The sequence below is a fragment of the Stegostoma tigrinum genome, chromosome 14 (genome assembly GCF_030684315.1).
Source record: "Stegostoma tigrinum isolate sSteTig4 chromosome 14, sSteTig4.hap1, whole genome shotgun sequence".
Classification (NCBI taxonomy): domain Eukaryota; kingdom Metazoa; phylum Chordata; class Chondrichthyes; order Orectolobiformes; family Stegostomatidae; genus Stegostoma; species Stegostoma tigrinum.
The window spans coordinates 29,107,866-29,134,593 of NC_081367.1; the positions used below are offsets into that span (position 1 = coordinate 29,107,866).

The window sequence follows — 26,728 nt, forward strand, 5'->3', positions numbered from 1 at the left end:
GCATGGAGAAAAGGATCATGGTGAGGTAATAAATAAATACTTTGTATCTGTCTTTACCAGGGAATATGGTAGTGCCCACATCATGGTGAAAAGAGAGATAGGTGAGATGCTGGATGGGCTAAACTCTAGTAGGTGGGACTTATTAGAGTTATTAGATAGACATCAGATCCAGATCATCTCCATCCAAGAATCTAGAGAGAAGTAGGGGTGGAAATTGCAGAAACACTAAAAACAATCTTCCTTAGACACAGGGGTAGTTCCAAAGGACTGGAGAATTGCACATGTTACACCTTTTTTCAATAAACTATGTTAGGTTGAGCCTGGCAGCTACAGGAAAATCTATTTAGATTCAGAGGTGGGGCAACTTTTAGGAATAATAATATGGGACAAAATTAACGGTCACTTGAACAAATGTGGATTGATTTAAGGATTGGATTTGTAAAAGGGGCAAACTATGTTGAAATCTTTTAAAAATTTGTTTTAATGATGTAACAAATGGTTCGTAATGGTAATCTGCAGCTCTATCAGCCTGCTACCCTCCTACTACCTGACCAAACCACCGACCTCTCATTTATCTACCACTATCTGATCCAGGTGCTTGTGTAAAAGCTTCCACCCTACCCAAATGCTGTTACCCACTAACTCATGTTCAAACCTTCCTTACTTACCTCATTTACCCACACGTATTCACTAAAAATAGTCAATTAACATTCAATGTTGAATAAAAAGAAAAAAAAGCTTAGAATTGTTAAATAATAGTAACATTAAATATTTAATCAACTAAACAAGATGCATGCATTAGACAATATCAATAGCCTTAAATATTTAGAGAAAACTTTCAAAAAACTATGCAATAAATGACATTTACAGTGTAGGTTTAATTCAACTTGCCTTGCATTTTAAATCCCTCTGATTTCAGCTGCTGCCAATAAGCGGCATTCCCAACTCTTCTGGTGTCATGGGGAATGGTGTTTTTACTTTCTCAATGCTGTATCGAGGCCTTCCCTGTGTTCTATGAAGGAGGTTTCAGGGAGTGACCAGCATTGGAAAACTGGCCGGACAAAACATGGGCAGGTATGTATGCAGCTTTTGTGTAATATGGGTCTGTTGGATCAGTTCTGATGTCAGTTGAAAGCTTAAGTCCAGACAGTAATAGTAAATGATTGTTTTTCAGAATAGAAGATGTATAGTTGTACGAAGCAGGGGTCAGTGTTGGAACCGTTGTCTCCTTGATATATAAGTGAAATGGCTTGAATGTATAGGGCACATGTGGATGTCACAAAGTGTGAAAGTATTATGAATAATGAGGAAGTAGTCATCTGCTTTAAATAGAAAGGTTCTTGAAATGTATGGAAAATAGCAAATAACATTTAATGCATGCATGTTAGAAGTGGATAACAAAGTGTGGAGCGTATGAACACAGCAGGCCAAGCAGCAACTTAGGAGCACAAAAGCTGACATTTTGGGCCAAGACCCTTCATCAGAAAAGGGGAATGGGGAGAGGGCTCTGAAATAAATAGGGCGAGAGGGGGAGGCAGATCGAAGATGGATAGAGGAGAAGATAGAGGTGCTGATGTTTATTGCACCTCCCAGTCACGAACCATTTCAATTCCCCCTCCCATTCCTCAGATGACATGTCCATCATGGGCCTCCTGCAGTGCCACAATGATGGCACCCAAAGGTTGCAGGAACAGCAACTCATATTCCGCTTGGGAACCCTGCAGCCCAATGGTATCAATGTGGACTTCACAAGCTTCAAAATCTCCCCTCCCCTCACTGCATCCCAAAACCAGCCCAGCTCGTCCCCACTTCCCTAACCTGTGCTTCCTCTCGCCTATCCGCTCCTCCCACCTCAAGCCGCACCTCCATTTCCTACCTACTAACCTCATCCCGCCGCCTTGACCTGTCCGTCCTCCCCGGACTGACCTATCCCCTCCCTACCTCTCCACCTATACTCACCTCTACAGGCTCCATCCCCGGCCCTTTAACTTGTCAGTCTCCTCTCCACCCATCTTCTCCTCTAGCCATCTTCAATCCACCTCCCCCTCTCTCCCGATTTATTTCAGAACCCTCTCGCCCTCCCCCTTTCCTGATGAAGGATCTCGGCCGAAACGTCAGCTTTTGTGCTCCTAAGATGCTACTTGGCCTGCTGTGGTCATCCAGCTCCACACTTTGTTATCTCGGATTCTCCAGCATCTGCAGTTCCCATTATTTGTTAGAAGTGGTTCTTGTTAGCAGAAATAATGAAAGGCAATTGAAAGCAAAGTACAATTCCAAATGAGGTGCAGAAGCAGTAAGAGACTTATGAACACGCATATTCAAAAGGTGGTAGGGAAAGTTGCATAAGTGCTTAATAATGCATGCATATTTCTAAACATTTTACATAGGAACATTGGACATAAAAGCAAAGGTGTTATAAATAAAACCACACAAAACACTAGTCCAGCTTGAAATATGAATCTTGTGCTAAGGCCACACTTTTAAGAGGATTGTGAGAACATTAGAAACAATTCAGGAAGATTTACAAGAACGGTTCAAGGTTGCAAACTTTTAATGTGAGAACAGTTTCTAAAAAAAATGTTAATAGAATGTGGTGTAGCTGGCTGAGCTGGCATTTACTACCTATCTCTAATTGCCCTTGAACTGAGTCCCATGCTAAATCATTTCAGAGAGCAGTTAAATGCCAACAATATTGCAGTGAGGCTGAAGCAGACCAGACCAGATAAGGAATGCAGATTTCCTTCCGTAAACGACATTAGTGAACCAGCTGTATATCAATGGTTGAACCAGCTTGTAAAACATTCATTTTGATCTCTAGATTTCCAGTCCAGTGACTTTGCCACTCTGGCCCTAACAAGGTTGAGACTGCAGTCCTGACAAAGTGAAGTTAAAGATACTTGGTAGAAGTGTTCAGAATCATGAGGGGTCTTGACAAAATGGAGAGAAGCTGCTCCTGTTGATGGAAGGGTCTAAACTAGAGGTCACTGATTTAACATGGTTGGAAAACGAAGCAACTGTGACATGAGCAGAAACTGTATAACGCAGCAAGTCATGAGTGCTTAGGATCTGAAATTCATTGCTTGAGTACCCAGTGGAAGCAGATTAGATTGACAATTTTGAAAGATAAGAGGATAATTATCTGAGGAGTAAAAAACCAGGGAATGGGATTAGCTGAAACACTTTTGCACAAAGCTGGCAGGGACACAATGGACCAAATATTCTCCTTTTGTGATGTTACATTCTCCTACAGTTTTATGCTTTCTCTGTCATAACCTTTTTAGTAAACAAACGTATCAAACTATTTTCTTCACGTTACTGATCTGACTTTTTTTGTAACAATGCACCATACTCACATATGGCAGATTAATCTTTCTGTTCCTCGCCACTGTAGCTTCAACATCACTGAGGTTTTTATAACCCCAGCGACTAAGTTGGAATCCCAGAGACCAGTAGGCAGGCATTTTCGGTTTGCCAATCAGCTACATTATTTCAATTAAAAATAGAAATAAATATATATTATGTTCACTATTGTGCAGATTTCAATGAAAAACTTGTAAAAACACAACTCAGACGTAATAACACTCTCTGTAATAATTCTCTAATAATAATTCTCTGTAATAACACAATACAGTATATGCAATTGGTTGAAAATCGGGATTTTGTAATGTTGTCTCGGTCTATTGCTAGTTACCGATAGTAATTGTATACGTACTGTTAAGTATTCACGAACAACATCCTCAGGTGAAGAACCCACAAAAATATAGAAATCCAGAACTCCACCAATTGTCCTATATGTTATTGATGGACTTGGCTGAAGTTCAACCTCTGTCAAGAGAAGGAATAGAATCATTATTCATTAATCAGATTTAACCTGTGTGATCAACAGTGATAAATCAGAATTGGCTATTAACAGTGTGTATATGATAATAAAAAAGCATTTTGTGGTACAGCCTTCCATGCTGTTTTCTGTTTTGGAAAAGTATAATAAAATAGTTTAATAATGGCAGCTTGCAGTTCAGAATATGTTAATCTAATACCATACACAACTAATAGTCATATTAAGTTTCACATCCATTATTTTGAGTCAGGTTTTCAATAGCAATAATAAATTGTACTTGTAGTTAGCTATTTACATACTACAAGTAACATTATAATATATAAAAGCACACTGGAACCAATGAGTTGTGCTCCTATGTTATGTCTGAGGACTGAAAGTATGATATTTATATTTCAGGGATACTTTATTAACAAATATAACATATTGGAAGGATGAAAAACAATGGAATTTAACTTCATTTCATTGCACAAAATAGCATACTTCTGTAAAAATTTTGTGTGTGTTATTTAGATGAGGTATCAGTCTATTAAAAATAAGTAAATAACAATGGGTTTTTAATCATGGATAAATTAATTATACGAGTCGATTACTTTCATGTGCTATTGTAAAGAATCACGTACAAGTTTTGTGATAACATTATTTCATTGTGTCAATCATAATTAGCTCATAGTTTATATATTTAGAATATAACTTTGTTTTAGGAATATGCCATTTAGGTTTGAGGTTAAATGTAAATAAAGGAGCTTATCTGGATTTAAATTAAAGCTTAGAAACCCTGAAGTAGAAGTAATTCTAACAAACTTAAGGTTATTTACTCTTCAAAGTTAATCTATATTTATTTTGCAAGGCCAGAGATCAATGTAGGCATTTAAATAATGGAAGATTTGCTCTCAAATCTTAGAGATACATGAAAGGCCTCCCCTTGAATTTATTGAGTTAATTAAATTTATGCTATGTATCAAATCTTCAGGTGTAAGAAGCTTTACAAACAAAAGGAAAGCTTCGTGGGTTCGAGTGTCAGAAGAAAGGGCAATCACACCTAAAAGCAATTCAAATTACTTATCAAGATCTCAGAATTAAAAGAGAGTTTACTATCTGAGTATTTTTGAGTTAGGAATACTTTATGTTTCAGATCCCAGTGATCCCACAATATTTTACTCTTAAACTAAAATTGCATTTGAGGACACCCCCACCCCACAAAAATTTACATTGTTAAAGAGCTAAGCTCTACGAGATGAGAAACTGCTTTGTTTAATGTCTCTGTGTGCTTGCTCCAAAGACAGGCAAGTTGCATTTTTAGCTTTGACAGACTATGGCTTACAGAGAAGATAACCAAAGTTGATGGTTGTTAGATCATTAATTAAGCCAAGAAACTGCTCATTTCATTGTCCAATATGGAATACAGGTGGTCAATATTTGTTTGAACATTGAGAGGGAAAATAAGTTGGAAGAGTTAATTTCAGCAGAGTTCATGGAGAAAATTTATAGTAGCCCTCAAAAAAACTTGCTCAAAGAAAGCAAACAGAAAGAATTAGTTGGGAATTATTGTAAAGCGAAACAACAAAGGAGACTCAGGCATTCACAGCTAAGAGGCATGACACAAAGTATCTGACTTCAAAGAATAGGTAAATCTGAGGAAAATTAAAGAAAATTCCAGAATGTTATGGAATACTTTTACATCCTGACAGAAGTAAATAATGCAAAGCTTTCACGATGTATGAGAGATTTTTGTGGAAAATAAGATGTAAAAATCAGTGAACAACATATGCAGGTTTAAACTGTACTCGCAAAGCAAGTTTTTTTTTAAAGAAAGTATTTTGTACACAGTAAAAGTTCCTCCCTAGTTTAAAATGAGCCTTCTGTGGCATAGTTCTATTGGTCAAAATTAAACGTTTTGATTTCTCTTTAAATGTTAAAAGTCCTTATCAAAATCACGGCAATTGATGCTGGAGTTAGGCACTAACATAGTAAATGCTACAGCCTAGAATAGTGCCTGACCTGATTTATAAGTAGGTCGTATCCTATACTTAAATAATGACATTTATGAGGAGTTTCATTGTGCAGTACAGTGGAAAGCAAAGTAAGCAACTATGACAACCTAAAATTGTGTTTGTGAGATGGCTTGTCATAATGCCTACATGTTATTATTTATTGTCCAAAATATTTTGTTTTAAAACCCATGTAAAGAAGAATGAAGAATGAAGTGCATAATAGGAATGTGGTAATGCTTGCAGAAAGATTGAGCTAGTATTTATGGGTGATAAGCTCAAGGCTGATTCTGTCTACAAAAATTGAAAGCAGAATATGTTGTGGTGACAACCACATAAAATGGGATTGTATATTCTGAGGTTCATAATAGTTCCCCGATGTAAGCATTAGATAAAAAGGTGAGCTTGTCACTTGGTAGAGTTGTACTCCTTAGGCTCCCAGCATCAATGTACATCAAAGGTCCATAATACAGTATCATGCTTAAATAGACTGCCAATGTCACATGGTTCAGAAAAGCATGGCTACTGAAAGGAAAGATACCATTCCATTCAAATACAGTTAGATACTGAATTTTTTTGCACCCAGAGCTTATACTGTCCAGAGTGATTTTTGCAAAGTGCCTGAAACATACAAGTTTGGAATTCTCTTACACAGATGGTGGTTGATACTGGATCAGTTGTCAATTTAAAATCAGAGATAAATAACTTCTTGAGAAGCACATGTATTACGGATTACAGGTCAATTGTATGTATATGGAGTTAGGCCACAGATCAGTCATGATCTCATTGAATGATGGAACAGATTTGAAGAGCTGGATAACCTTCTGTTTCCATGTTCCTATATTTCTACCCATTCAGGAGTCGCAGCCATTTAACAATGCTGCCTTGACTGTCCTAATGCATCCTGAGAGATTCCTGGAACATCACAAGGGCACAACATAACTCTTCCTTATTTCAGGATTGAGCCATTGGTGGAAAAATGGTATCATTCCCTGTTGAAGAATTGTGAGAATCCATGAAAGCTCAATAATTCCTATTTGGCATTATGTAAGTCATGCTTAGAATTTAGAAACCATGCAGTTTGAAAGTAGGCTATTCAGCCCATCAAGATAACAAAGTGTGGAGCTGGATGAACACAGCAGGCCAAGCAGCATCTCAGGAGCACAAAAGCTGACTTTTCGGGTCTAGACCCTTCATCAGAGAGGTGGATGGGGAGAGGGAACTGGAATAAATAGGTAGAGAGGGGGAGGCAGACCGAAGATGGAGAGAAAAGAAGATAGGTGGAGAGGACAGTGTAGGTGAGGAGGTAGGGAGGGGATAGGTCAGACCAGGGAAGGTGGACAGGTCAAGAAGGCGGGATGAGGTGGTAGGTAGGAAATGGAGGTGCGGCTTGAGGTGGGAGGAAGGGATGGGTGAGAGGAAGAACAGGTTAGGGAGGCAGAGACAGGTTGGACTGGTTTTGGGATGCAGTGGGTGGAGGGGAAGAGCTGGGCTGGCTGTGTGGTGCAGTGGGGGGAGGGGACGAACTGGGCTAGTTTTGGGATGCAGTGGGGAAAGGGGAGATTTTGAAGCTGTGAAGTCCACGTTGATACTATTGGGCTGCAGGGTTCCCAAGCGGAATATGAGTTGCTGTTCCTGCAACCTTCGGGTGGCATCATTGTGGCACTGCAGGAGGACCATGATGTACATGCCGTCTGGGGAATGGGAGGGGGAGTGGAAATGGTTCGCGACTGGAAGGTGCAGTTGTTTGTTGCGAATCGAGCGGAGGTGTTCTGCAAAGCAGTCCCCAAGCCTCCGCTTGGTTTCCCCAATGTACAGGAAGCTACACCAGGTGCAATGGATACAATATACCACATTGTCAGATGTGCAGGTGAACATCTGCTTGATATGGAAGGTCATCTTGAGGCCTGGTATGGGGGTGAGGGAGGAGGTGTGAGGGCAAGTGTAGCACTTCCTGCGGTTGCAGGGGAAGGTGTGGTGGGGTTAGAGGGGAGTGTGGAGCGGACAAGGGAGTCGTGGAGAGAGTGGTCTCTCCGGAAGGCAGACAAGGGTGGGGATGGAAAAATAGCTTGGGTGGTGGGGTCGGATTGTAGATGGCGAAAGTGTCAGAGGATGATACGTTGTATCCGGAGGTTGGTGGGGTGGTATGTGAGAATGAGGGAGATCCTCTGGGGGTGGTTGTGGCGGGGGCAGGGTGTGAGGGATGTGTTGAGGGAAATGCGGGAGACGCGGTCAAGGGCGTTCTTGACCACTGCGGGGGGAAAGTTGCGGCCCTTGAAGAACATGGTCATCTGGAATGTGCGGGAGTGGAATGCCTCATCCTGGGAGCAGGTGTGGCAGAGGTAGAGGAATTGGGAATCGGGGATGGAATTTTTGCAGGAGGGTGGGTGGGAGGAGGTGTATTCTAGGTAGCTGTGAAAGTCAGTGGGCTTGAAATGGACATCGGTTTCTAGCTGGTTACCTGAGATGGAGACTGAGAGGTCCTGGAAGGTTAGGGATGTGTTGGAGATGGCCCAGGTGAACTTGAGGTTGGTGTGGAAGGTGTTGGTAAAGTGGATGAATTGTTCAAACTCCTCTGGGGAGCAAGAGGCGGCGCCAATATAGTCATCAATGTAACGGAGAAAGAGGTGGGGTTTGGGGCCTGTGTAGATGCGGAAGAGGGACTGTTCCACGTAACCTACAAAGAGGCAGGCATAGCTTGGGCCCATGCGCGTACCCGTGGCCACCCCTTTTGTCTGTAGGAAGTGGGAGGAATCAAAAGAGAAGTTGTTGAGTGTGAGGACGAGTTCAGCCCATCAAGTCCACATTGACCTTCCCAACAGCAGCCAACCCAGAACCACTCCCAACCTTATCCCTGTAACCCCGCATCTCCTATGGATGATCCACCTAGCCTGCACATTCCTAGACACTACGGGCAATTTTGCATGGCTAATCCGCCTTACCTGCGCATCTATGGACTGTGGGAGGAAACTGGAGCACCCAGAGGAAAACCATGTCGATAAGGGCATAAGTGCAAACTCCACACAGACAGTCACCCAAGGGTGGCGCTGTGAGGCAGCAGCATGAACCACTGAGCCACCGTGCTGCACTGTATAGGCCGATTACAATATTTTCTGTTTGTAATACTAATACTGAATTTTAGTACATTATGAAAAAGGTATATTTACAATTTTAGCACAATAAGTAACCACAATAAATCTTTCCTACTGTGCTCGACAAACATCTTTTACAATGGTTATTTTATAGTTATGTTTAACATTGGTAATAACAGCAGCATTTGGTCATGAAAAGCCAATTGCAGCATGCTGAAAAAGACCCAAGTTATTTAAATCCTCAATACAGTCAAGATCTAGACATTAATGTCTGAATTGTTTTGGATATGTTTTTAAGAAGGTAAGCAGTGTAGTTTCACCAAGTTTCAACAAAGAATGAGAAACCACATGTTCTTCAACCCTTCAAGATGATAGTTATAACTATAGAATAGCCTTCAAAGCGATGCCCTAACCATCTCTCCTCTCCCTACTACCTCACAGAACATAAGAAATAGTAGCAGAGTAGGCCATTGAGACATTCAACCCTGTTCCTCCATTCAATAAGATCATAGCCATTCCCTACCCTTTCGCTGTAAACTTTAATTACCCATTGATCAAGAATTTATTCAACTCAGCCTTAAACAGGACAAGGTTGGAAAAGCAGAGATGTCATGTATGCCTGCACCTCATTAGAATCTAGGAGTCAAACAACGGTCATAGCATGGGATGAGGTTTTACTGAGGCTGTTACATTGAAAATATTCTTCATGATAGCATTTTCCTGCTTTATGCATGTTGTCGAATCACTTTCGGTCAGCTATGTAGGAGAAAGTGCTGCAGATGCTGTGTCAATGTATCTCTTGATAGTATGTATGTATCTCCATGTATGTCAATGTATCTCCATGCAATTCCAATTCCCTTAACCCAATACTCCTCGTTTGTACTTTTCATTCAGTTTCCCAAAAATTACATAAACATTGATGATAGAACTGAGGGTATTGTTGCTAAGTTGGCAAATAATACAAAAATAAGTAGAAGAAAAGGTACTATTGAGGAAGCAGGGAGACAGCAGAAGGAGTTGGGCAGGCTAGGAGAGTGGGCAAAGAAGTGGCAGATGGAATACAATGTGGTTAAATGTGAGATTGTGGACTTTAGTCAGAAGAATAGAAGTATAAGCCATTTTCTACATGGGGAAAGGCGTCAGAAATCCAAAGCACAAAAGGACTTGGGATTCTCTAGATTAGGAAGGTAAATTCAATGTTAGCATCTATTTCAAGAGGGCTAGAATGACAGAGCAGTAATGTACTACTGAGGCTGTATAAGGCATTGGTCAGACTGCATTTGGAGTATTGTTAGCAGTTTTAGGCTTCATATCTAAGCAATTATGTGCTGGTGTTGGAAGGGGTTCAGAGGAGGTTGACAAGAATAATCCAGGGGATGAAGGGCATGTCATATTTGGGGCCGACAACGACTCTAAGTCCGTACTCAACAAAGTTTGAGAGAATGAGAGGGGATTTCTTTGAACCTTACAGAATACTGAGAGGGCTGGATAGAATGGATGTCAAGAATATATATCCACTAATAGGAGAGACTAGGACCCAAGGGACAGCCTGAGAGTGAAGGAATGACTCTTTAGAACTGAGATGTGGAGGAATTTCTTCAGCCAGATGGTGGTTAATCTGCAGAATTCCTTACTACATAAGGTTGGAGAGGCCAAATCATTGAGTGCTTTTAAGACAGATATAGATAAGTTTTTGATTAGTAAATGGTCAAGGGTTGTGGAGAATGAGGTTGAGAAATTAGCCTAATTCTGCAAACTTTCAACACAGTTCAACAATCTGTCTTCTGACATTATTCACATTTTTGAAGTACAGCTCTGAGGAAGTGGCAATTGCTCTGAGATGAACAAAACTTCTGTCTTCTCTCTCAGTTACAGCAGTTCTGCTCTCAGCACTGCTGTTCCACCAGTATACTTGCTAGTGGCATTCATTCAATCAGTTTGTCCAGACTATTGTTGTTCCTTTTAGGTTGGTATGGTCTTGAGCCAGGCCCTCTGAACCCAGAGCTGCTCAAAGACAAAGACATTCTGCAAGCTCATCTGCAGACTACTCCAGCAAATGTGGTCAGCTTTCCACCAGCCAGACTGTAATCTTTGTAGTGTAACTGCACAGGAGCACAGAAACAGGCAAACACACGCAAGCTAGGCACTAAGGGAATGCATAAAAGTGAAAAATTTGATTTTGAATTGAGGTGTTGTGTGATAAAGTTATGGAACTTTTTTAATGGTGGGTGTTATTTCAGGATTTTACCTGGAGGATACTATGATCATACATTACAATAAATGTGAAGATGAGGATTTGTGAAGCAAGAGCAATGTAGCTATATTCTCTGCAAGCCGCATGCATTTGAACCATCTATGAGAGAAAATGAAGTTGTTCACCCCATGATTCTATGTGCATCCCACAGCCTCAAATCCCTGGCTTTCTGGACCATTGGTTGGCATGCGACCGCACAGCCACTTCCACAGTGTCAGAACCCCAGCCACATTGTGATGGGATACAAGTCCAATACAAGGAAAGAGCAGGATGTTGGCTTAGAGAAGGGGCAAGGGAAGACCCCAAGCCACAACTCTGATGGAAAGCTCCCTGAGAGAGTTTACAGTCTGCAGTAACCAGGAGGATCAGATAGCATGACGTTTGTGGAGCAGGTGGCTATTCCAAAAAGATGTAACGGAATATTGTTTTTCATTTATACTTTTGAACTGTTTTCTTGAGAGGATAAGTTTTAAATATATTCAAAAGAAACACAAGGCATCTTCAATCCCTTAAAGAAATTCAGAGTACATTTCAAAAGGGAGTGGTTTTTCAGGATAATCAAAATCAAGGTCCCATCTTCAACGCAGAAACAGAAGGTGAGAATCAGTGAGATTTTCCTCTATCATGAAACTGACAATGTCTTATGCACTATTTGTTCTAAAGCAATGCTGGAGGTTGGTTCAGCATTGAGGTAAAAGTGGTATCTTTGGAAACTGGATTGCATAAAGTAACATTAGATCCAAAAAAGTGCAGATGTATGTCACTGTTGTTTTGGATTTGTAAATTAAATGTAAATTAATTTGTAAATCAAATATGTTGATTTCGTACATGTTTTCACCATAATCTGAACTGTTTTACAATATTTTCTTGTAGGTATTTTGAAAATGATTGCTTGTGAAGTGTCTCTATTGTTACAGGAATCAAGCAATTTTATGTTAATAGTGATCTTAATTTACAGAAGATAATGTTTATATCAGCTACAGCTTCTGCTGTGTTTAGAAAGAAAGATGGAGTAGTGGTTATATTGCAATGTGTAATCAAATATTTGTCAGAACAGTATTGCAGTGCTCGTGAAGAAGGTCCTGGAACAGGTGATGCTTGGGAACAGGTCTCAATTATACAAGATATTGAAATACTTCTACCAAAAATGTATATAATATTCAGCTGTGCAAAAAGGATGATTTGAAGACTTTGCCAAAGACAGAGTGAAATGCAATGGCATTTCATTCTCCGAATGAATTGAGATGGCTGTCACGGCACTTTACAGTCAGTGCACAAATGCAAAACTATAATGTTTTGCTATTTTCTGCACAACACAAGTGAATAATTACAATGATCCAATAAACAAATATTGCCTGAAAATGCTCAGAAAAGCCACAATATTGTGTTGTATTGAAAGCTCTGAATCATGGAATAAGTGAGCCGGATCACTGTGCATTTTCTTTCAGTGATGTTGTTGCACAATAACTGAAGCTCTGCAATTTGCAAAGGCCAAGACAAATAAACTGAAGACTCAGTGTCTAGGTGAAACTGTTTATTGGAGTGATGAAAATAAGAGGTTCTGATTGTTTTCAACAGTAATATTTGACATTGCTGCAAACTATAAATTTATTCACCATTTAAGTGACTACATGGAAAGCAGATTTTTCAAGCAGACAAGGCTGCAATTGCGAATGCAACCAATTATAAATTTGGAAAAGACAGTTGTATGGCTGATAGAAAAATATTTCACCCTTGTACCCACCTGTATAGAAAGTGTGGTCACAAATATATGCGTAATATTCCAATTTCAAATTTATGGCTGTTGAAAATGTCAAGGTTGGTTCTATTTGGATATTCAGTGATTTAGTGGACCATGCCCTAAGAGATGATATATTTCAAGAAATGTCCTCTGGACCTTGTTCAACATTTTAGGTATCAAATGCTCTGTATGCATAGATTTAGTGGAATAAACCTGATTAAGTCTAAATCCGGAAATAAGTTAAAAACAGATTACTTTGACAACTTGATGCAAATAGAGTCATATGTTTCATCTGGACAAAACATCTGCTTGGATGTGTATGAAGTCACTAAGCAGCATAAAAAGGTGGGTGCTAAAAGCTGCCAACAATGGAGTGAATAAATTATCAGTGCCACTCTTCTCACCGTGTTTTATACGTGGTGCACTTGGATAGACGCTAACTGGGACCCCAGGCTTCTGAGCCAGGCAAACAATTTTATTTATTTTGGCTGCCTTCCTGATGCAGAGATATTTTCAAAATGTTAAAATGGCTTCAATTCCGGCTTGGAGTTACCACTGAGCATAGAAATTGATGACTATAGTAAACTTTTAAAGCCCCTGCTGTCTCTTCTTTATTCTGCTCTGTGGCTGTAGGTGTGATTGTAGGAAATTGCAGTTTAGCAATCAGCTACTTGGTGAAATGTATGTGCGTCATTTGTGACTCCTCAGGTAATGAAGTAGTCCATATCCAAATGCAGCAAAACATGGACAATATCTAGTCAGAAACTGTAATGTGGCAATGATCGTCTCCATTTGAGAAAATCTTACCATTGCCCTTTGATATTCAATATCCTTACCGCCTTTGAATTCCCTCACTGTCAATGTCCTTAACTACAAACTGAACTAGACTCACCAATACAGCGGCTACAAGAGCAGATCTGAGGTTAGAAATCCTGCAGTAAGTAACGCACCTCCAGAATTCCCAAATTATGCTCAACATCTACAAGGCAGTGGAATACTCCCGACTCAGATGGATGAGTGCAGCTCAAATGACACATAAGAAGCTGCACGTCATCCAGGACAAAACAAGCTACTGGACTGACACCACATCCTCAAACAGCTATTCTCTCCAGCAGGAAGAATATTGTGAATTATGTACAAGATGTACTAAGGAGACTCATTAGAGCCAAAGCCCCTGTTACAGATACTGTCAATTCCATTATCTTTAACATTTGGAAGGACAAGGGCAGCAGATACATGGGAACACCACCTGCAAGTTCCCCCACCAAGTGACTCACCATCCAGAATTTGAAATATGTCAACTTACCTTCCTAATCACTGGCCTTATTCTGATTGATCTTTTCAATTAATCTGATCTCATGACAAATTCTAGCACCACTAGCTTGTGAACAAAAACATTTATGATAACTCCTCCATTTGTATAAATGATTTGGATGTTAACATAGGAGGTATGGTTAGCTAGTTTACAGATAACACCAAAATTGGAGGTGTAGTGGACAGCGAAGAAAGTTACTCAATAGGATCTTGATCAGGTGGGCCAATGGGACGATGAGTGGCAGTTGGAGTTCAATTCAAATAAACGTGAGGTGTCGCATTTTTGAAAGGCAACTCAGGGCAGGACTGATAAACTTAATGGTAAGCTCTTGGGGAGTGTTGCCAAAGAAAGAGACGTTGGTGTTCGGTTTCATAATTCCTCGAAAGTGCTATCCCAGCTAGATAGGATAGTGAAGAAGGCATTTGGTATACTTGCCGTTTTTGGTTTGTACTTTGAGTATAGGAGTTGAGATGTCATGCTGCAGCTATACAGGACATTGGTTAGGCCAAATTTGGAATACTGTGAGCAATTCTGGTCATCCCAGCAAAGGAATGATGGAATAGAATCCCTACTGTGTGGAAACAGGCCCTTCAGCCCAGCAAGTCCACAACGAACCTCAGAGCATGCCACCTAGACCCATTCCCCACAACCCACCTAACCTACACCTCCTTGAACACTATGGACAACTTAGCATGGCCAATCCACCTATCCTACACATCTTTGGACTGTGGGAGGAAAATAGAGCACCCGGAGAAAACCCACGTAGACATAGGGAGAATGAGCAAACTCCACACAGACAATCACCCGAGGCTGGAATCGAACCCGGGTCCCTGGTGCTGTGAGGCAGCAGTGCTGACCACTGAGCCACCGTGTCACCCCCAAAACAACAGCCAGTAACAGTCGGGATGTTGTCAAACTTGAAAGAGTTCAGAAATAATTTACAAGAATGTTGCCAGGGTTGGGGAGATTGAGCTACAGGCAGAGGCTGAATAAGCTAGCGCTATTTTTTCTGGAGCATCAATGGCTGAGGTCTGACTTTATAGAGGTTTATAAAATCATGAGTGGCACAGATAGGGTGAATAAAGAAAGTCTTTTCTCCGGGGTGGGGGAGTCCAAAACTTGAGGGCATAAATTTAAAATGAGAAGAGAAAGATTTAAAAGGGACCTAAGGGCAATTTTTTTCATGCAAAGGGTGGTGCAGGTATGGAATGAGCTGCCAGAGGAAGTGGTGGATGCTGGTATAATTACCACATTTTAAGAGGCATCTAGATGGGTATACAAATAGGAAGGATTTAGAGGGATATGGGCCAAATGCTGGCAAATGAGACTAGATTTATTTAGGAGAACTGGTTATCATGGATGACTTGGACCAAAGGGTTGTTTCCATGTTGTGCAGCTCCATGACTCTATAACACAAAACACAGTCGTTCCATCAACTCTGCAAAATCAAAGGAAAGTCAAAAGTACTCCACCAGAATGTTGAATCATAATAACTCTTGGTTGCGAGTACCTCAAGCGTCAAATGTGGTTTCAGCTGGGAATATTTTGTATTTTATAAGACTTGCAAGGTTCAAAAAAGCAGATTGGTGATGAAATGGATTTTAGAGGCTCTTTGAAATCAGGACCAGCACTCTCTGCATTTGTCTAGCAGAGTTTGGAGGTACAATGTAGATCTTGCCAAAAGTAGTTGTAAATGCTTTGGGATTCTATAGTATCAGTACCAACAACACGATGATAAATTTTGTAACTTTAATCTCTGATATCTTCCAATTCTGAGAATGAGAAATGGATCAGCCTGAAATCTCTTTCACCACAATAGCTAGCTGGCTTGTTAAGCATTTTCTGTTTTTCACTTCAGAATCATACCCTAATTAAAAACAGATTCCTGGCAATTGCAATTGCAAGCCAGAACTGTAGAACCATGTTACATATTCAGATAGTATTAATTAAAATGCAATTTGGTGAGTATTTTACTCAATCACTCTACATCTTTCAATAAAAGGTAACATAGTCATCTGGATCAAATGAGACTCATTGAGCAATCTTGTGAAGTTTCTAAGGTTTGCACTTCCAGGTCTCCACATGCTGAGTTGCTTTACCTCAGTTCTATTGCAGTGGTGAGAAAAGTCAAAAAAGTATCTCTGATCGATGAAAGAATAAATCAGAGGCAATTCTCATACTCGATCAAGAATCTAGATTCAGAACAGCTATAACAGATAAATGTGTTATTTATCTGCTCACCCTCTGGGACAGTGTTACCAGATCATCCCTTGCCATGGTCATTATAATATGCTTACCCATTGCATTGCTATTCAGCAAGAAAACACCAAAGGCTAAGCCATTCTCTCCTTCCAGACACATAAAGAAAGTGTGATGTCCATAGAGATTACTCATGTCCTGTCAAAGCAGAAAAGCAGCTTTAACTATCTTGAGAGTGTATATCTCATGCAACATTTACAGTCATCAATTTCAATTTAATCTTCACAGCCCCACAGGCCTTACACCAGTGACGACTTTAAATTGCTGGAGGCAGTGTGCTTGGCAACAATTTACACTTACATGGTCTGGAATGAAACATCTACCTGTGTTTCTCAAGAACACTATAGGCACCAAGCAATGGGAAACAGTGTGTAGGTGCTGTTACAACTCAGGAATATTCCATCCTCTTTTCTTATGACCAATACCAAGAATGACAGTTGCAAGCAAGGCCATATTGCCAAAAAAACCTGGAAAATATCCTTATAAGCAAATTCTTACACTAGCGAGACTTGAGAAGATTTGTAGCTCAGGTTGAGGTTCTGGATGTGAGTTTGCTCGCTGAGCTGGAAGGTTAGTTTTCAGACGTTTCGTCACCATTCTAGGTAACATCATCAGTGAGCCTCTGATGAAGCGCTGGTGTTATGTCCCACTTTCTATTTATCTGGTTAGGATAATAAACCCTAAACAGATAAATAGAAAGCGGGACATAACACCAGCGCTTCATCGGAGGCTCACTGATGATGTTGCCTAGAATGGTGACGAAACGTCTGAAAACTAACCTTCCAGCTCAGCGAGCAAACTCACATCCAAAATTCTTACACATTAAATTGGATTCCATGTTAACCTGTACACAGTGCTGGTTCAATGCTCATCATTGATAATGATGTGTTTAACCACCTCAGCCTCATGCTTCAAAATTTCCAATGCAATTCCTTCACCCTGTCCTTTAAGACTTTTCTTGAAATATTACATTATTAACTAAACTTTTGTTCTAAGTATTGTGCTTGGCATCCAATGATTTCTGTTCATTTCTACGATAAAGACAAAAGATAAATGAAATGTGTCAGATTTCTAAAGTTGCCTTTAAAAGTGGTGGGAAGGATGACTGGGTTAATAAGATGTGAGGCTGGATGAACACAGCAGGCCAAGCAGCATCTCAGGAGCACAAAAGCTGACGTTTCGGGCCTAGACCCTTCATCAGAGAGGGGGATGGGGGGAGGGAACTGGAATAAATAGGGAGAGAGGGGGAGGCGGACCGAAGATGGAGAGTAAAGAAGATAGGTGGAGAGAGTGTAGGTGGGGAGGTAGGGAGGGGATAGGTCAGTCCAGGGAAGACGGACAGGTCAAGGAGGTGGGATGAGGTTAGTAGGTAGCTGGGGGTGCGGCTTGGGGTGGGAGGAAGGGATGGGTGAGAGGAAGAACCGGTTAGGGAGGCAGAGACAGGTTGGACTGGTTTTGGGATGCAGTGGGTGGGGGGGAAGAGCTGGGCTGGTTGTGTGGTGCAGTGGGGGGAGGGGATGAACTGGGCTGGTTTAGGGATGTAGTGGGGGAAGGGGAGATTTTGAAACTGGTGAAGTCCACATTGATACCATAGGGCTGCAGGCTTTTAAAGGTTTATCTGTCTTTGATGTGTTTACTGAGAAGAAATTTATTTTTTTTATAGTAGATCGACTGCTGGAGCAGATTTATGTGAATTAGCTTCATGAATGGCATTTTTTTCTCTGTATTTACTGTGAATGAATGAGAACTGTATTAGATTGTGAGAAGCTTTTTTCTTCAGCTCCATGTGACTCTGACGTTTGACTACAGTGGTTCCTGGATAAGGGGTTGTCGAGTGGCATGGAAAGTATGACATTGCATAGATTGGCATGAATGTGGCATGGAGTTATAAGGTTGCATGGTTGGGACACGGAGGGCTAAAGGACCTAACAACTTTTAAAACAACTCAGACAATGTCTTCGTTCGTCGCTCTGGGTCTTCTACCTAGCACAACTTGGAGCTTACTCGTATCAGGTTACATGCAATAGGCACTTTATATTCAAGGCAGACCTGCTGAGTTGTAAAATTTTCCAAGTCAATCCACTAAACTCCACTGCATATAGATAATGGGAACTGCAGATGCTGGAGAATCCAAGACAACAAAGTGTGGAGCTGGATGAACACAGCAGGCCAAGCAGCATCTCAGGAGCACAAAAGCTGATGTTTCAGGCCTAGACCTTTCATCAGAGAGGGGGATGGGGAGAGGGTTCTGAAATAAATAGGGAGAGACGGGGAGGCGAACCGAAGATGGATAGAGAAGAAGAGAGGTGGAGAGGAGAGAATTGCAGTGGGAGAGACTGCAGCTCACTCCTCTCCACCTATCTTCTCATCTATCCATCTTTGGTTCGCCTCCCCCTCTCTCCCTATTTATTCCAGAACCCTCTCCCCATCCCCCTCTCTGATGAAGGGTCTAGGCCCGAAATGTCAGCTTTTGTGCTCCTAAGATGCTGCTTGGCCTGCTGTGTTCATCCAGCTTCACACTTTGTTGTCCATTGCACATATTCAGCTTGATCAGTGTCATACTGAGTGAACAGTCAATCACATGAGATAATGAAAGATTGCTTATCGAGCTGCATCAAGGCATGAGTACAGACTCAAAAGTTTTTGGATGGGGAGAAGAAAGAGAACAAGTATCATGAATATAACAGTAGGAAAGAAAAGAAGTAATATCTGATTAAGATGACTGCTTTAATGAGGATAATTTGTATATACCTTTTTCAAGTTTGAGAAACACCAAGTCAATAGTTTTTTTCTCTCCCTTTTAACCATCACTTCCTGATAGAAAATCTATTTTAATAGTGCTAATTAAAGGACAAATACTGACCATGAAAATTACCGTGCTCATGAAAAGCAAGGGACTTTTTAGTGCTGAGGGACTTTTATACAACTGCCCCATGAAAGGGTGCACTAGACCACAGTTTAACAAAAAAGTAATAACACCAATGCTGCAGTATTTTGTCAATCTTTCTCTTGCATGTCAGCCTTGATATTCAGGCTCAGTTGCCTGAAAGGAAACTTGAACTACAGTTTTCTGAGACAAATGCTGGCTTAATATTGATTGCTGCTGACATAGAGTCTGTCTTCTGTGCATCATTGTTCAATTGTTCCAGAATAAGGATAAAACAACAATGTGAAAACATAGTGTGTTTAAACATTTGATGGTATTACTTAAAAGAAAATTGGCATTCAAAATGGTTTTCATACCCCATTAGGAAATGCATCTCTGGTGAAGATAGGCCAGGTTTTCCAGTTAGTATCATGTCGATAGTGTTTATGAACATGTTCTCCCAGCCCATAGATGTTGTGACTAGGAAGTTTCGCAGTTATTTGCAAATACTGATCATCAAATATCAAAGGTGCCACTGAAGTGTCAAACCTACAGGTAGGAATATATATTTTAAAAATTCTGTATGAAGTACATTGAAAATATTTTATTATAAAAATGTAACTATAATCTATAACTTGCATTTATGCAAAAAAAATTGTGTCCCTCTTTTTAATTGTTCAAAACCAAAATAAACCAACAACCTCGTTTTCCAAGCAAAATTGTATTGTAAAAGATCTTCCAAAGAGCAATTTACCTTTTCTCAGTTCACATGATTCACATTCATCATACCTGTACCTTTAGTCCATGTACTTTATATGTGTTCCTAACAATTATAAGTTGCCACAATTTTTGTTTAAAAATCCAATTTGTGAGACTAAATACACGTAAGTAAATCACATAACTTGACAAGCATGTAAGGCACAGTCTACATCACACTAGGAAAAATAAATCCAAAAATATCTGCAACGTTTGCAAAATTATTAAAAAGCTATCATGTATACCAGTGCTTGTATCACATTTGACATTATTCATTTTCACATTTCTCATTGTAAAGCCCAGCACACAGAGCTCCTGAATTCCCTGTGTAAGGTTCACGAATGATTTGATATGGTATTTCAAATTCTTTGCTAAATGCACTTTGACTTTTATCATAGATAATAACTAATTATTGTTTATCAAATTAATAGTGGTTATACGTTACCAGTCTGAGTTAATTTATAGATCAAAATACAAGCTGATTATATTGTTTTTTCATTAGACATGATACTTTAATAAAATTTATTTCAAAGTACAAACTCATTCTAAATCTGGAAATTACATTCTAGAGTTTCAATTTTGGACTGAACTGACTGAACTTGCATTGTGGTTACACAATGAAATTAGTCTTAAGTATTATTCAAGTTTCTGTCCAAACTCGTTCGCTGAAACACAAGCATCGTACAAAATTCAAATGGAATCTTACAGCTGTTAGGTGCTACAGTTCCGCATAGAGATTCAAAATGGGTAAATGTGGCTATCAAATTTTATGCAAGAGTACCTTTCCAGGCTCAAACTAGAAAAACTTGTAACATTTTTAATGTTGGAAATGGCTTGCAGTTTGCTGTCCCCTGTCACGGGAAACATTACTGAGGGTCTCTGTTCAGAGACCTAACTAGATTTCGTTTTCACTTGCCAGAGAACAGCAGAGACTAGGTAACTTTGCCAGGATTATAGGCTTCCCCACAGTGTAGGATTCGACTCACATCATGCATACTGTTTTCTCAGCACTGCATGTTACCATAAGCTATATCACAAATGCAAGGAATTCAGACCCTCAATCTTAGGCTAGTGTGTGACCATATGTAGCGAATCATACAAGTCAATGATTTTGATCCTGACTGTATTATAATGCCTTAATTATTGTAACTGTCTGCTATGTATTCTGCATTTGAGCTGCACAACAAACAGATCAGGTGACACATGCTATCTGCTGTCTCTGATGCATGTTAGCTCATCGCGCCAATGCCCAATTGCATACAACGAAAGCTGTGCTGTAACAATTATTTCAGTTCAGACTGGCATACTGACAAGATAAATCTATTGCATAGATCACTCTGCAGGAGTCCTGTAATACAAAACTGAGCAAATATCATGACTTGTGGTTGTCTGCTGTAAACTGTAAATGCCACAAACAATTCACAGCTGTGGACCCAATCTTGATTGAAAATACAATGGACAACTCTTCAGGTTTAATGGCTGCAGAAGCAGAAACCTTCCAATATTCAAGTGCAACAATGGAAAGCAGTAAAAGGGAACAACCAACACACCACAGTTTTACACATTACTCTCCCCAAGTTGCTGACAATCATTAAATGTTTGACCATAATCCAAAAATAAAAGCCAATAGAAAATAAACATCCCAAAGCAAATGTAAAATCAAAACATGTCATGTTGCATACAAATGTCAACTAATCATTTTGTGTTTTTTTAGTGCCTGCAATCTGTTTGCCTTTGCTGTCTTCATAAATCAAGTTTATGGGACCTTTCATGCTGATTTAGACTGGCCCAGTTCATAAAACTCATTAAGTCTCCTCAAAACAATGGCATATGAAGTGGGTTAGTTGAGATAGCTAGTTTGCAATGCAGAGTGACGCCAACAGTGTTGCTTCAATTATTGCACCAGCTGAGGTTATCAATGAGAGAGACTCTCCTCTCAACATCTTCCTTTGTCTGAGGAATGGTATCCTTCACGTTAACCCACCACAAATCCTCTCGGACTATGGCAACTTTGCCTTTACCTTTTACAATGTCAGCTGCATGGTTATAGCATGGCTGCTAAAGGCTGCTGACTTTCACTAGAGGGCACTGCAAATGTCGTGGAATATGTACCTTTATACTGCATTATTTCATTTATTTTGCTATGAGTTAATGAGCCTGAGCCTTCCCTCAATACCAAATCAGTTTTCAATCTATAAAGGAATCTCGGAATGTTAGGAAAAGATAGGAAAGTGGAATTGTGAATTATCAAATGAGCCATGATCTAATCAAGTGGTAAAGTAGATTCAATAGGTTGACTGGACTATTTCTGCTCCTGTGTCTGATGGTATTTAAGAGTGTGTCTTGGATCATAGTGTGTATCCAAGTGGTTCTCTTCAGATTTGATGAAATATAATTAAGAGAAGGCTTGGCGATAGCAATTTACTTAAATAAAGATATTTATTAAGTAAGAATAATGATCGCAGTGGCAATAATAAATTATTGTACTGGTACTAACAAATGGAAATGAGAAGACAAAACAAGCAACAAATCTCACGACTTCCTAGAAGAAGCAACAAGTCTCATGTTCTTCTGTCTGTCGGGGACCTCTCAAACAATGGCTGGTCTGGAGGCTGAGGTTTGCTCCCAGCACTGTTCCCGATTCTAAGCTGAAGCAAAGTACAGTAGGAGCAGCAGCTTATAACAAGACTCTTTCTGTCTAATACACTGTGACAAACAGCCAGCACAGAGAAAGCAGGTATAGAAAGGCAAAGCTGCTGGCTGGTACAGAAAACACAGGCTGGGTAAACAAGTGCAGCTGTCATCTTCAGTTTGTAAAGGTATGTTCACAGGGTTCATTCAAGGTCATGCAGCTTGTCAAGTATTATTCTAAACTTTCCCAGCCTATTTTCCCTTCCTGTACAATCTATTTCTCACGCAGCTGACGAATATCATCATTAACTTTTTAGCCCTTTGGCACATCGTATATAGAATATTAACTTTCTGAAGACTTAGTAAGACAGCTGAAAATGATTTCATCATAGAAAATAAGCATCAAATGACTTGATTTAAGCCATGAAAATGATTTGGAAAATCTATACTGATGATTAGTCAGCTGCTCACTACAGTAAATATATTTAATATTTAACTTCTTTTAAAATGTATCAATCATTGTCTGTATGCCTAATAATCAAGCTTGAGTTGAAAATCCTTCCTGATCAAAACTTAGTAAAATAGGCAGAAGCGTGGCAATTTCCTCATTTTGGTCTGGAGACTTAACGAGTTTTATGAACTGGGCCAGTCTAAATCAGCATGAAAGGTCCCATAAACTTGATTTTAGATTCCTGACATTTTGTAGTACATTATTTAATTTTGATCAGATTGTGCCAATAAACAAATGTATGCCAGTGGAAAATCTAGGCCATGCATCAAGGTAGTGCCTTGTTTGGCATTATCAGTTCTAATCTCAAGGTTATGATAAGTTTACATTTTTGGCCCAATTGCTGTGTGTTTAATGTTGCTTATCAGTAAGCAGTTTATGATTCTTATCTTAAATAAGTCATGGCTTTATGAGTGATCACAGGGTGGCCCTTTGGAATTTGTGGTTTGATAATGCTTATCCTTTCATTAAACTTGCGTTAGAAGTGCTTTAGAGTGATACCACTAAATACGCTGCTCATTTTTAAACACAACAACAAGTTACAAAAAGAGAGGGAACAGTTTATGGAGGAAGGCAACACTTCCACTGTAGTGATGGAATATTGACATGGGCAACCCAATGCTTTTCAGTCCAATGTTGCTGAGAGACGACCAAATTTCCAGAGCATGATTACAAAAAGGTATCTTGATTTATGTGGTTTCAAGTTGTTAAATCCTACTGGCATAAGCAGTAGGATAAATATGGATAAACCCTGCAGCCATATGGTATCAATGTGGACTTCACCAGTTTCAAAATCTCCCCTTCCCCCACTGCATCCCTCAACCAGCCCAGTTCATCCCCTCCCCCCACTGCACCACACAACCAGCCCAGCTCTTCCCCCCCACCCACTGCATCCCAAAACCAGTCCAACCTGTCTCTGCCTCCCTAACCGGTTCTTCCTCTCACCCATCCCTTCCTCCCACCCCAAGCCGCACCCCCAGCTACCTACTAACCTCATCCCACCTCCTTGACCTGTCCGTCTTCCCTGGACTGACCTATCCCCTCCCTACCTCCCCACCTACACCCTCTCCACCTATCTTCTTTACTCTCCATCTTCGGTCCGCCTCCCCCTCTCTCCCTATTTATTCCAGTTCCCTCCCCCCATCCCCCTCTCTGATGAAGGGTCTAGGCCCGAAACGTCAGCTTTTGTGCTCCTGAGATGCTGCTTGGCCTGCTGTGTTCATCCAGCCTCACATTTTATTATCTTGGAATCTCCAGCATCTGCAGTTCCCATTATCTCTAGGATAAATATGGAGTTTACATTTTCTGATTAAGATACTGCAACACATGAATTGGCAAATACTAAGATTAAAGCAGGACTGGAAACCTGTTCCATTTTGACTTGGCTAGTATGAACTGCCGATGCTGGAAAATCTGAGATAACAAGGTGTAGAGCTGGATGAACACAGCAGGTCAAGCAGCGTCAGAGGAGCAGGAAAGCTGATATTTTGGATCTAGACCCTTCTTCATAAATGTGGGACAGGAAGGGGATTCTGGAAGAAAAAGGGAGGGGAGGTGGATAGAAGATGGATAAAGGAGAAGAGAGGTAGAGAGGAGACAGACATGTCAAAGAGGCAGGGACGGAGCCAGTACAGGTGAGTGTAGGTGGGGAGTTATGGAGGGGATAGGTCAGCCCCAGGAGGATGGACAGGTCAGGAGTGCGGGATGAGGCTAGTAGGTAGGAAATGGGGATGTAGCTTGAGGTGGGAGGAGTGGATAGGTGGGAGGCAGGACAGGTTAGCGAGGCGGGGATGAACTGGGATGGTTTTGGGATGAGGTCAGGGGAGGGGAGGTTTTGAAGCTTGTGAAATCCACATTGATACCATTGGGCTGCAGGGTTCCCAAGCTAAATATGAGATGCTGTTCCTGCAGCCTTCAGGTAGCGTCATTGTGGCACTGCAGGAGGCCCAGGATGGACATGTCGTCCAAGGAGTGGGAGGGGGAGTTGAAATGGTTCACGACTGGGAGGTTCAGTTGTTTGTCACGGTCCAAGCGTAGATGTTCCGCAAAGTGGTCCCCAAGACACCACTTCGTTTCCCTGATGTAGAGGAGGCCGCAATGGGTACAGCAGATGCAGTATACCACATTAGCAGATGTGGAGATGAACATCTGCTTGATGTAGAAGGCCTTCTTGGGGCCTGGTATGGGGGTGAGGGGGGAGGTGTGGTGTAAGTGTGTAGCATTTCCTGCAGTTGCAGGGAAAAGTGTCAGGTGTTGTGGGGCTGGAGGGGAGTGTGGAGTGGACAAGGGAGACATGGAGAGAGCAGTCCCTCTGGAAAACAGATAAGGGTGGGGAGGGAAAAATGTCCTTGGTAGTGGGGTCGGATTGTAGATGGCAGAAGTGCCAGAAGATGATGCATTCGATCCGGAGGTTGGTGGAGTGGTATGTGAGCACGAGGGGGATTCTGGTTTGGTTGTTATGGCGGGGAGGGTGTGTGAGGGATGAGTTGCAGGAAATGCGGGAGATCTGGTTGAGGGCATTTTCAACCACTGTGGAGGTGAACTTGCGGTCCTTGAAAAACGAGGACATCTGGGATGCACAGGAGTGGAATGCCTCATCCCAGGAGCAGAAGTGGCGGATGCGAAGGAATTGGGAATAGGGGATGGCATTTTTGTAGGAAGGTGGGTGGGAGGAGGTGTTCTGTAGGTAACTGTGGGAGTCGGTGAGCTTGAAATGGATATTGCTTTCTAGGTGGTTGCCAGAGATGGAGACAGAGAGGTCCAGAAACGAGAGAGAGATATCAAAGATGGTCCAAGTGAACTTAAGGTTGGGGTAGAAGGTGTTAGCGAAGTGGATGAACTGTTCACCCTCCTTGTGGGAGTAAGAGGCGGCACCGATACAGTCATCAATGAAATGGAGGAGGAGGTGGGGGATAGGGCCAGTGTAGCTCCGAAAGAGGGATTGTTCCACCTAAGCTACAAAGAGGCAGGCATGACTTGGGCTCATGCATATACTCATGGCCACCCGCTTTGTCATGATCCCACGAAGAGCTTGAACGGTTCATCTTCCAGTCGCAAACCATTTCAACTCCCCCTCCCACTTGTTGGACAACCTGCCCATCCTGGGCCTCCTGCAGTGCCACAAGGATGCCATCCGAAGGTTGCAGGAACAGCATCTCTTATTTAGCTTGGGAACACTGCAGCCCAATGGTGTCAAGGTGGACTTCACAAGCTCCAAAATCTCCCCACTCTGAGTGCACCCCAAAACCAGCCCAGCTTGTCCCCACCTCCGTAACTTGTCCCTCCTCCCACCTATCCACTCTTCCCACCTCAAGCCCCACAGCCATCTCCTACCTGCCAACCTCATCCTGCCTCCTTGACCTGTGCGTCCCCCCAAGACTGACCTATCCACTCTCTAACTCCACATCTACATCCACCTTTATTGGCTCCGTTCACGCTTCTTTGTTCTGTCTGTCTCCTCTCCATGTATCTTCTCCTTTA

The 26,728-nt window shown here is 41.2% G+C and overlaps 1 protein-coding gene across 1 annotated transcript in view; it reads right to left on the minus strand.

The window, feature by feature from the left end:
* The window catches only part of si (sucrase-isomaltase), a 169,185-nt gene that overhangs the window by 111,898 nt on the left and 30,559 nt on the right, over positions 1–26,728 (minus strand). Inside the window, exons 9-12 of the mRNA XM_059651067.1 lie at positions 19,731–19,902; positions 16,526–16,625; positions 3,713–3,825; positions 3,354–3,479 (exon numbers count right to left, since the gene is read on the minus strand). Coding sequence (XP_059507050.1) covers positions 3,354–3,479; positions 3,713–3,825; positions 16,526–16,625; positions 19,731–19,902 — 511 coding nt within the window. The remainder of the gene's footprint in view (positions 1–3,353; positions 3,480–3,712; positions 3,826–16,525; positions 16,626–19,730; positions 19,903–26,728) is intronic.